This window comes from Meles meles, chromosome X (genome assembly GCF_922984935.1).
Source record: "Meles meles chromosome X, mMelMel3.1 paternal haplotype, whole genome shotgun sequence".
Lineage (NCBI taxonomy): Eukaryota > Metazoa > Chordata > Mammalia > Carnivora > Mustelidae > Meles > Meles meles.
Window position 1 is genome coordinate 116,782,390 of NC_060087.1, and position 11,811 is coordinate 116,794,200.

An 11,811-nucleotide genomic window follows, 5' to 3' on the forward strand; every position below is an offset into this window, starting at 1 on the left:
CCAGCTGTTACAACACGTGAGGTCACCCTCTTCATTTTCATCCTTTTTGTCTTTTCTTTTTTTGTTTTTTTGTTTTTTACTTTTGTTGTCCCTGACACTGAAAGCAGGAGATTTCATCTGTGGGACAAAGTATCTTTCTTGTGTACATGGCAACTATACAGGTGTCCGTCTGTCCTCTGACAGTGAGGAGACGTGTGGTTAGAGTGGCTCTTTCACTCTTCTGCTGGCGTCTGGTACATAGCAAGGAGCACGTGGAGAATGCCCCGACCTCTGTATTCCTAGTGTCTAACACCTTTTAATTACACTGGTTAACATGCGTCTGTCCCTTACGGTCCTTTCTCTCGTCAGCAGCACAGAAATGAGTTCTTCCTAGGGCCCAGGGCAGGCTGTTTAGGCATAGGAAGCGGATCCATAAGGGTGGCTCAGCGCTAAGCTATGCCAGAGCCGAGTCCAAATTTTATTCCGGTACAGGGATGACTTTCTATGTGGCCTCTCCGGCTCTGGAGCTAATTTGGATGCTGAGTAGCTCCACAGGTATTTATATGTAGTGTTTGGTATTTTTACTGGGTCCTATTCTTCTCCCTTGGATCACCTAAAATGGTTAAGAATTTTCTAGTGGGATTAAGGTTGTGATCTCTGGGGAGGGGTGGGCCATCTGCTCTCGGTTATTTTTGTGTTGGCCGCTTCCCCTTAAATGTATGTCCACAAATGAGCCACAGCCTTATCAGCTGGGGTCGAGGGAAGACGGGTCTAGGTGCTGCTCCTGAACTTGGTCTCTAAGCCATGGCTTCCCATAGGCACTCAGGTAAAGCTTCCTGTTCTTCATCTCCCGTCGAGCACAGTTTTCTTGCAGCAGTGAATCCGTCACTCGACTGAAAGATACTTTTTAATGAAATGATTTTAGGCTTGTCTAGAAGCTAAGTAAGGCCTAGTTCATCTCCGTTCTGTCCTTTTTCTATTGTTGTTTCAGAGACAAAAGGCAGTATGAGTGGCTTGTGGCTTTTTTGTTTTTTTTTTAATCTAAACTTACGACTATAGTTTACATTTTTCAGGACATTCTGTGAAATTGCAAGACATTGTGCGAGGAAAGATTTTGTGGTGGTGGGCAGTGGGGGGGGGGGAGCAATTCTTTGTTATTTGTAAGATGGGAATGTTCATCTTGACTGCTTTAAATCGAATTTAAGGTGTGTAGGGAAGGGCCGCTGGGTATGGGGCCGGAGAGAGTCCGTAAATGACTCACCACATCTTCCCCTTCCTGAGCCGTGGGCTTAGTCCTGCCGCAGAGAAGCAGCTATGATCCTTTTGATGTAACAGGTTAGGAATTGTTCTTATCAGAAAAGGGGCAACATTACATTTCAGAATCTCCAGAACGTCATGACCATGAGAGTCGTCTTCTTGTTTTGCAACCTGACATGAAGGAGGCCCTTTGGCCGTGGACAGACACCCGTGGAACAGGGGTGAAAGGACAGAAGGACAGGCCGTCTTCCCCAGAAAGCTCGGCTCTCTGAAGTCACCCTGCTTGCCTGTCTTTCCTCCAAAGCCAGGAATGTCGCTGTGGCTCTTTTGCCCTCTCTGCCTAAGGGACGGGACGGTCCCCTCTCTTACAAACAGGCACTTCGTCCTCTCTCCTGGCTTTCAGATTACGGGACAAAGTAATTGTTGGTGGCAGTCTTTTGGAAAAGTGATTTTTGAAAACTTGTAATTGCCCACCAAAATGTCTTTTATTTTTTTAAAGATGTCATGTTTATTTACATGAGAGAGCGAGCACAGAGGGAAGAGGGAGAAGCAGGCTGTCTGCTGAGCAGAGAACCTGATGTGAGGACTTGATCCCAGGACCCCAGGATCCCAACCTGAGCCCAAGGCAGATACTTGACCGACTGAGCCTCCCAGGGGCCCGCTCATCAAAATTTAAGTAATGAGAATTCTTTGAGAAATTTCTCCTCAGATACTTTAAAACAAATGCACCGCAATGCATTCTATGCTTTAATGAATTAATATGCAATGTCGTTCTTGTTTCCAATGTTGAAGAGCTGTCTTCCCGCCCCCCACCTCCAGGAGCCATTTTAAAACATGGCAGCACTTGCCTGAGATCGTGATAATCAGCGAACGTACACATTCCCTGGGTGCAGGCAGTGTTCAGCTGGACCACTTGTTCCGGTGGACCTTGAACACGTGGTAACTGGTAGAGTAACTCCCCATTTTGTTGACTAATTAAGGGACGGCTTAGGAGGTACTTTCGAAAATACATTTTTTTTAATTTTTTTTTAATTTTTTTAAGATTTTATTTATTTATTTGACAGAGAGAGACCACAAGTAGGCAGAGAGGCAGGCAGAGAGAGTGAGAGGGAAGCAGGCTCCCTTCAGAGCAGAGAGCCGGACGCGGGACTCGATCCCAGGACCCCGAGATCATGACCCGAGCCGAAGGCAGCGGCTCAAACCACTGAGCCACCCAGGCGCCCCTGAAAATACATTTTTTTTAAAGATTTTATTTATTTATTTGACAGACAGATCACAAGTAGGCAGAGAGGCAGGCAGAGAGAGAGGAGGAAGCAGGATCCCCGCAGAGCAGACAGCCCGATGCGGGGCTCGATCCCAGGACCCTGGGATCATGACCTGAGCCGAAGGCAGAGGCTTTAACCCACTGAGCCACCCAGGCGCCCCCGAAAATACATTTAAATACATTTAAAAGGTGACCTGTTTACAACGTACCAACCTCTGGTTTTACTTTGCACCAAATCCAGACTCGATTCTTGCTTTATATAAATCTGGAGACGATAAGCGTGACTGAATTAGATTATGGACACCTTTTAGATGATTTTTAAAACCAGGAGCTGTCGTTTTGTATTGCATTAGGTTTATAGGTCTGTGAAGCAGACGGGAGAGAAGTCCTCACGTGAAGAAATTGCACGTTGCCCTGAAATGGGTTTTGTATGGACAAAGGAGAGGCTCAGATCATTGCTTCAGGATCCGTTTGTAGTGGCTGTCTCTATACTGAAAGGACATTTCAAGGGCAAGAATGTATACTTTCGTTCTTGAACGCTTTCAGGCTGCAAGATTATGTAGATTCAGTTCCTTTACCCTTGGCCTTGCAAGTTGAGGGCCAGACTGGGGGGTGATGGGGAGGGAAGTAAGACCATTTGCCCTGTTCCATCGCCATTCGTTCCTTTTGCCAGCCACTGCCCAGTGGGTCACACGCACCCGGCAGTCTTTTGGGGGGAGGCAGGGATAGAAAATGACATGGTGGGGTGAGCAAGAACACTGGGTCGGGTTCTGAAAATAACTGAAATATGGTAGTCAGAAGAGCTGGTCCCTCTAATGACCACGTAACGGCCGCCAGTGACTTCAGCACCACTAGAAAAACTAAGAACCCCTGTTCTGTTGCTGCCAGGGCGGAAAATGAAAGGAAGGTGCTCGCCTAATGTGCACAACCTTAAGAAAAGCTACGTATCCGGACAAAGTAGGACTGGGATAGAGATTTATGGGATTTTCTCTAAAGGCAGCATACAAGCGAACTTGCAAATAGCACTGAGTCATTTCTGTTTTTAAGGGGAAAAAAACACTTTCTGATTTTCTGTGAAATTCTGTGAGAGACCACTTTTCAGCCATGACTCATGACCTCTGTCTCATCGCAGCAAGTTAGGTATTTATTCCCAAATGTCTGACGACACCTCTCTTTGGGGTGACTAACGGGCCGGTATGTTGGACTTAGCAATTAACAGACCAGAAATAACCCGAATTTTTTTCCCCCTCTGGGTTGCAGTTCATCGTTTGCGCTGTTCGTTATACCACTCAGGGAGAGCACGTCGGAGAATGCGCCTTTGCCCTCCTGGTCACGGTTTCCTTAAACCTTCCAATTTTGAGCCACTCAGGCATGAGGGGGAAAGTGGACATTAGCAAGAAATACGTGAGAAAATCCATATAAAAACACAAGCGAGAGGTTATTGAATACAAATTGAGTCTTCTCTAACGAGACGATTCTCTGATGTGTACGTGATGGCCAAAACTTCTTACTGAGATACTGAGGTTTATGTAGGCACCTCTTAGCATGTTGGCTGTCGTTCAGGAATTTTCTGAAAGAGGAAGCTTACTTATTAAGTGAAGAATGATGTGTCCTTTGAAGCAGGCACGGCAAGAAAGTCAGTCCGCCATCCTGGAAGCAGTCTCTAAAATGCGATCAGCCGGTCACTTTTCCAACCACATTTGAACCTGCTACTTCTCTGAAGGCCTGAGGGTCAGACGTCAGGCCCTTAGGGTGGCAGGAGCTGTGCCCCGGTTTTTTAAAAACAAATCTGTTATAAAATGCTTTGAATGAAAGAGCTTTTAGGAGCTTTGTGGCAGTGATCTACCCCCCCCCCCAATCTATCCATCCACAGTCATAGCGTGTGACTTAGTGGACAAGAGGCAGGGCCCCCGGGAATTTGCAAACAACTTCTGTGCACCCGTCGGAGCCTGAGATGAGTGCAAGAGCTGCGGGAGGGCAGACACAGCCACGGGGCGGGCGGGGACCAGCAGGAAGGGAAGTTAATTTTGTACCCAGTGACTTTCTGTGATGACTGTGTGATGACTGATGAGGCGCCCTTTCCCAGGTAACAGCCGCAGGTCAGGAGAAACAGATCTGGAAGTTTTGGAAGGTTAGAAGGTGACCAGGGTAGGGAGATAAGAAAAAAAAAAAGTACCCCCTAAGAGATAAACGCCTTAGGTATATGTTAATTTAGTAAGATTAAAGGGAGCCTCCAAGACAGGTGAAATGCTATCTTCATTTTTGTCCGTTCTCTGATTTCTAACAAAGGGGAAACAGAGGGAGGCACAAAGTGTTTGTCTCCTCGTGAAGTCAGAATTTCACTGTGGCTTATTTTCGGGGAGCCCACACACCAGAGCACTGGCTGTGTTTTGGGAACTTCTGTGTGTCCCAGCTCTGTTCTCCCCAAGCGATTAGCGGCTCCGAAGACGAGCAGTAACAGACTCTCCTGCCCTCGTACCGTTCATGCTTCATGCACAGTTTTGACATGGGGACTATCTCATCAGCAGGAACATAGCCCTCTGGCTTCCTCCTAAGCACGCTGCCATGAAGGCTTGAAACAGTTTGGGACCCAGTAATCCTAGTTTAGAAAAACACAAGGTAAACTAATTCAGGTTACCCAGAGTTCGACTTCATTGGAATCATTGCAAAAAAAAGTACTAAAGTTCATGAATTTGACATCAGCATTGTTAACATGCCTCAAGTGTTTCCAGCCTGTTTACTTATTAGGCAATAAAAACTAACGTTCCTAGAAGTGCCTATTTTATCTTGACAAATAAGCGTTTCCACACACACACAAAAAAGGCTTGAGTCCACTGTGGAAATGAGCCCTAAGAGGACATGACCTTTGAAATCTGTCCCTCTGGGTGCAGGCTCGGGCTCAAATGTGCAGTGCAGGGGAACAGAGGGTGGCCCTGGGCTTTCATTCTGCAGAAAGAAAAACTAATAATGCCCACAAACCGGGACTCGAAACCTCGAGGAGGTGGGACTCTCCACAGCGGCACCCTTAACTCGGGGCGAACTTGTTTAATTTCCCTTTCACCCACTTCAGGACCCTGTCCTGGTGCTTGCGCGTTCAGCTGGTGAGCCGTGGGGTTATTTCACCAGCTGGACATGTAAAAACTCCCAAGCAAGTCATGTTCTAGAACCATGAAAATAACCAGTGAAGAACTTGGCATTGTCAAAGTGACTGTTTTTTGTTTTTTTTTTTTATTTGACAGAGATCACAAGTAGGCAGAGAGACAGGCAGAGAGAGGGGGCGGAGAAGCAGGCTCCCTGCTGAGCAGAGAGCCCGATGTGGGGCTCGATCCCAGGACCCCGGGATCATGACCTGAGCCGGAGGCAGCGGCTTTAACCCACTGAGCCACCCAGGCGCCCCGTGACTGTTTGAAAGTAGGTAGTTTTCAAGTGAAAGAGGCTAGGAAGGTAAGATCTCTCTTACTGTAGTGGTTTTCCTCTCCCGAGCTCCGAATACCTAAAGGGGCCTCCCTGCGCTTCCTGGCGTTGCTTCTCCGTGGGACCCTGACCCCCCGTTTCTGCCATCAAGCACGAGATGGGACTCCGTCAGGTGGCGTTCGCCGCCATGCTGTCACATATAGAAATATTTGGAGGCCATCTCCTCTTTAGCAGACGTCAAAGGAATGATAGGAAAAGGAGCGTGACTCCAAGTTCTGTGCTAAATAGGGACTTCGGTGAGGGAGGAGGAGGGATGTCCCCATATGGTCCAGGAAGATAGTCTCCGAAGGGCTAAGGCAGCCACGATTCCTCGCCACGCAGGAAGCCGGTGCCGTCTGCTCTTACAAGTTCTGATTTCCTGCCAAATGGCATTTCGGAGCCGCTGATAATTGAACTTGCTGGCATTTACTTGGTTTCTCTACTCGGCTCTTACCAAGAAAGTCCATCTTGGTTGAGGGCACAATTTCAATACGGAAAAGCTAGTGAGACGAGGATTTTGCGTGGCCTGTGAAAGACCAGCAGGGGGGCGCCTGGGTGGCTCAGTGGGTTAAGCCGCTGCCTTCGGCTCGGGTCATGATCTCAGGGTCCTGGGATCGAGTCCCGCATGGGGCTCTCTGCTTAGCGGGGAGCCTGCTTCCCTCTCTCTCTCTCTCTGCCTGCCTCTCTGCCTACTTCTGATCTCTCTTTGTCAAATAAATAAATAAAATCTTTAAAAAAAAAAAAAAAAGAAAGACCAGCCGGGCCGAGAGGAGGAGAGTGATTGTCCGCGTGCTCTCACTGTGACGGGCGCTTTTTTCTGTGCACAGAGGCTAATGGCACTTTGCAGCTGCCTTAGGTAAACAGCGTGCGGTGCTGCTCAAGGAGACCAGGCCTCGGTCCCTCTGCGTCTCTGCTTTTCCTCTCTAACCCGATTACATAAGGGAACATCCCACTGGCCTTTTGGGGGAGAAAGTGCCGCTAAGGACCCTTCTCTGGTCTCGGTGAACTTCTGAGCTCTGGCACGACTGCCTCGGGCAACTGTCTTTGCCCGAGAATGCCTCCCACTCGCTTTCCGCCGTTCGCTCCCTGGAGGGGGGGGGGGGAGTCTGTGCGAGGGCCTGCCTGAGCAGGGGCTGCAGCTGGCCCAGAACATTCTTCCCGTCCGTGGTGCGATCTGCTTTGTCCGGAGGCCAGCTTCCGAAATGCGCCCAGCTCCGAGGGAGAGTTCACCAGCCTTGGCCGAGGCGGCCTCCGAGACGCAGGGTGTGGTTTCCTTAGCTCACTCTGTGCTATTTGGTTGTCTGTGGCAACGGGATCCAAACAACTTGGACGTGTGTTTGTATAAAAAAACTGGGAATGGGACCCAGAGCGGGAGTCAGGGGCCATTCAGCTAGTGGACGAGCCACGGTGAGTACCAGGCAGCTGCTCATTTGTCTCGCCTCGTTCCCTCGCTAGATTCCACGGGGGTATTTGCTAGCGCAAGAACCGTGTTGGTGGGTCATTGGAGAAAATTCTCTCCATTCTCATGTTTCCTGCGCAAATTAAATAATTGCTGTCTACTTACCCACGTACGGTTCTTTTCAGGAGGAGCGGGGAAAATTAGCATATGTTTCAAGAAGTTGGAGCCCATAGATCTGGCAGCTTTCTGGTGGCGGAGGAACGGAGTGCCTTAGCTCACAGCGATTACAGATGTGCCGTCTGGGGTCTGGAGGGGGTGGTGGGGGCTTGGGGACAAGGGGAGTTGTTCCATATGAAGGCAGTGGAAGGGGTTCTTGGAATGATCAGCTTAACACTTTAAAAGCTTTTCTCTCCCGCCCCTCTCCCCCGCAATCAGACTTTCACGTTGCAGTTTTTAAAACCACAAATGCTTCATTGACTCTCGGGCCTCACTTGCTCGAACAAAGGGGGGCCCGGATTTTGGCATGTCGCAGAACGGCTCATCGCCGTGACAAGTGCTCACGGTGGTGGCCCTGGCCAGTACAGACGGAGAATGCTGTTGTGAGAAGTCCTCTCTGGGATCCTGGCTCAGGCCTCGGGGGTCTGTGAACTCTGTTGGGTCCATTCGGGATTTAAAAGTGCTCTGCCGGATTTGAAGGATTGGATGCAGGCATTTTGAACGGATCCATAAGGGTGGTTCACGGGGCCAGCGTCCTCTCCTCTCTGGGCAGTGAGCCCCGGTCTGTCTGTCCGGCACGCTGACTCCTGCAGTAGGAGGGAGCGGGGTCTGGGAGGAAGAGCCCGAGGCCGGCGGTGGGGGGAGCAGAGCGGCGGCTCCTCCTCCTCGGGCTGCCGAGCAGCTTGCCTCCCGCAGCGGCCGCTGCCGCGGTGCCCAAGCTGTGCGTCCACGGCTCGAAGGCACCACACCTTTCTCGAAGCCCTGTCTGGCCAACACAAGCCCTGACCCACTTGTCTCCTCCTCCAGCAGGACTTTCTCCCATGTTCCCAGGGACCCACCAGCCGCGGACTCTGATCCCCGGCCAGTGGGGAGGCTGTTTCTTCCCAGGGTCCCAGCGAAGGACGTCCGGTCGTGGCGCCCATGGCCAGCCAGGCTCGGCGGCAGCGGGGACCTGACCTCCAGGCCCTGGCGGCACCGCGCAGCTGTCCTCCGGAGGCTCGGCGGCAGCGCGCTGCCCTCTTCCTTGGGCTCATTTGCTCTGCCTGCTTGCCCCCGCAGGTCCATCCAGCTACAAGGTGGGCACCATGACCGAGAAGTTCGACTGCCACTACTGCAGGGACAACCTGCAGGGCAAGAAGTACGTGCAGAAGGACGGCCACCACTGCTGCCTGAAGTGCTTCGACAAGTTCTGCGCCAACACCTGTGCGGAGTGCCGGAAGCCCATCGGCGCCGACTCCAAGGTGACCGGGCTGGCCCGGTGTGTGGGGCGGGGGACACCCGTACAGGGCACGGCCGGCAGGGATGTGGTGGTGAGGGAGTGGCGGCCCCGGCTTCCGGCGCGAGGCCCCAGCTCCCCGCCCCCGGTCTGGGGCGGGGGGGTTCCCCAGGAGCTCTTCCTCGCCTCGGTGTTCTCATGTGACTCACAAGAACACCTCGGGGACTCCAGGTGTAAGGGACTGTGTCGTCACAGTAGTCTGCCCCAGAGATTTTGGGCTTGATGGGAGGGCCCCTGGCCCCCTCCCCCCAGCACCTGTCACAGCAGCCCGTCTCCTTCTGCTTGGCTTCCAGGAGGTTCACTATAAGAACCGCTACTGGCATGACACCTGCTTCCGCTGTGCCAAGTGCCTTCACCCCTTGGCCAACGAGACCTTTGTGGCCAAGGACAACAAGATCTATTGCAACAAGTGCACCACTCGGGAGGATGCCCCCAAGTGCAAGGGGTGCTTCAAGCCGATCGTGGCAGGTAGTGTCCTCTCTCCCCCCCGGGGCAGCCAGGGCCGAGGCCCGCAGGGCCGAGCTGATGCCGGGGCTCGTGGTGGTGGGGTGATGCTGCTGTGAGCCGCGCTTAGGTCTTAGCGTATATATGCACGCATATACGTACACGTATATCTGCGTACACATATATGCTCGCACACACGCACACACTCGGCAGCTAAAGAACACTGGAGAGAGCGGTCTGTGGCAAGAGAAAGAAGTGAAAAGTATGTAGCGCTTTCTCATTTGGATAGAGTGAGTGAGCAAAGCATGCGACCTCCTCAGGGTGGAATTCTGAGCCAGGTCAGGTCCGCCAGGGCCGGGGGGGCGTGGGGCGGGGCTTCAGGCATCGACTCCTCCCCTGATAGAAGCTGGGTCCGCACCACCCTGGTAGGTGGGCCGGTGGCGAGAGAGGCCCCCACGGGGAGGGTCTTTGGAAGCACGAGGCCGAGATCTGCGGGGCCTACATTCCCTCCCCTCTGGAGGGCCCAGGGCGGGGGGAGGGGGCACGGATTGCAGCCCCTTGCAGGGCACCGACATGGGGGCTCTCGCTGGCTTCCCCCCCACCGCAGGAGATCAGAACGTGGAGTACAAGAAGACCGTCTGGCACAAAGACTGCTTCACCTGCAGCAACTGCAAGCAAGTCATCGGGACTGGAAGCTTCTTCCCTAAAGGGGAGGACTTCTACTGCGTGACTTGCCATGAGACCAAATTTGCCAAGCATTGCGTCAAGTGCAACAAGGTACGTTGTCAAGGGTGTGTTGCTTCTAGAAGCGTTGGACAGTTTGCAGAGCACTTGCACACACACTATCCCATTCCATCCTCACGACAGCCCTGCGACGTGGGAATTATTATTCTCGGTTTGCAGATGAGGAGACTGTGGCAGGAGAAAGTGGCGCCCGGGCCCCGGCCCGCTGTCCGGGGACACACGCACTATGGAGGCCCCTGGCAGCCCCAGCTCTAGAGGCCTGCCTCTGCCACCTGGTTGGCTGTGCGTGACCTCACGCAGGTGCTCCCTGTCTCTGAGCCTCGGTGTCTTCATCTGGAACCCGGGGATAATAATGGCACCTGCCTCCCATGGCTGTTGTGGCGATTAAATGAGATATTGTATACCAAAGCGCCCAGCACAGTGCCTGGCACATAGTAGGCATTCAACAAAATGGTTGTTGAATCTGAATCCGGTGCTACACTCCCTGGTCTAGGCCATCACATCTGGAGGAATCACTTACCAGGATCAGCCCTGGCATGCCGAGTGCTTTGTGTGTGTTACCTGCTCTAAGAAGCTGGCTGGGCAGCGTTTCACCGCTGTGGAGGACCAGTATTACTGCGTGGATTGCTACAAGAACTTTGTGGCCAAGAAGTGTGCTGGATGCAAGAACCCCATCACTGGTAGGCTAAAGAGTCCTTGCTAAGTCTGCCAGGCTAGGTCTTGCGCATGGTAACCATCTCTCATTTTCCTCCGTCGTCGGTTTCATCCACAAAGGCCCCAGAGAATGTCCTCTCCCCCTGCCATTGTGATCCTGAAGGCCCCCCCCAATAGTTTGGATTCTCCCTCAGGCCAGCTTAGCCTTTGCCATACAGAACACCTCCTGACTACTGCTGACTAACGACGCTGCCGGAGTTCACGAGCCTGAGACCCACGGCCATGGCCACGGGCAGGCAGGCACCGTGCGCACTCACGCGCAGGGAGGGGAGCGGTGAGGTTGGGGGGGGGGGTCCGGCGGGGCAGGGAGAGGCCGGGGTGGGTGGTGGCAGGGTTGGGGGGGGGGGGTGGGGAGGTGGGGGGAGGGGAAGCTGGCGAGTGGCAAGCTGGGATTAGAGCGCCCCTAGCGGCAGGCTAGTGGAGGGGTCGCTGCGGGCAGCTTCTTTGCGATCAGAGCAGAGCTAATCACTTCATTCCTCATCTCGCGGCCGCGGTCCATGTGCCCTGGGCCCTTTCCCCGCCTCCAATTTTCCCATCTCCCCGGGGAGCCTTGAAATGTACATTTGAGAAGACTTTTGCCATCCTCAGGGAAAAGGACTGTGTCAAGAGTGAGCCACCCAGTCTCTAAAGCTAGGAAGCCCCCAGTGTGCCACGGGAAACGCTTGCCTCTCACCCTGTTTCCCAGCGCCAACCTCCGGGGCAGGCATCCGGGTGGAGAGAGGACTTGTCCCTCGTGGGTGGTGGTTCTTTATAGAAAAAATCGAAGCTTAGCAGCTCCTCGAGGCCCGGTAAGTGCACACCCTACGAACAGCCCAAGTTTGCCTCCTGGTGGCCACTTTGATGCCGTGGCCCTGACCTAAATCAAAGAAACTGGTTATGCTGGGAGGTCGGTGCGCGTCACAGGGGCGATAGTGGTGGCAGGGGAGTGTGGGCTCGTGGCCGAGCTCTGGCATCTTCTCAGGTCCTGGAGAGCCGGAGCAGGGTGGCGGCGGCGCACTGAGGGGGAGGGGGAGGCAGTGCGCGGTGTGGGGGGCGGCGGCCAGGCGGGGGGACGGGCCGGACCGA

At 53.1% G+C, this 11,811-nt stretch overlaps 1 protein-coding gene across 5 annotated transcripts in view; it reads left to right on the plus strand.

The window, feature by feature from the left end:
• The window catches only part of FHL1 (four and a half LIM domains 1), a 61,881-nt gene that overhangs the window by 48,475 nt on the left and 1,595 nt on the right, over positions 1-11,811 (plus strand). Inside the window, exons 1-6 of one of the 5 annotated variants that reach the window (XM_045996066.1) lie at positions 731-805; positions 8,628-8,809; positions 9,138-9,312; positions 9,896-10,065; positions 10,526-10,712; positions 11,335-11,534. In XM_045996066.1, the coding sequence (XP_045852022.1) occupies positions 784-805; positions 8,628-8,809; positions 9,138-9,312; positions 9,896-10,065; positions 10,526-10,712; positions 11,335-11,534 (936 nt within the window). In that variant the 5' untranslated portion in view covers positions 731-783. Of the gene's footprint in view, positions 1-730; positions 806-7,215; positions 7,361-7,422; positions 7,447-8,627; positions 8,810-9,137; positions 9,313-9,895; positions 10,066-10,525; positions 10,713-11,334; positions 11,535-11,811 lie in introns of those variants that run through there. The other 4 variants (XM_045996068.1, XM_045996070.1, XM_045996067.1 and 1 more) reach the window with 4 other exon arrangements.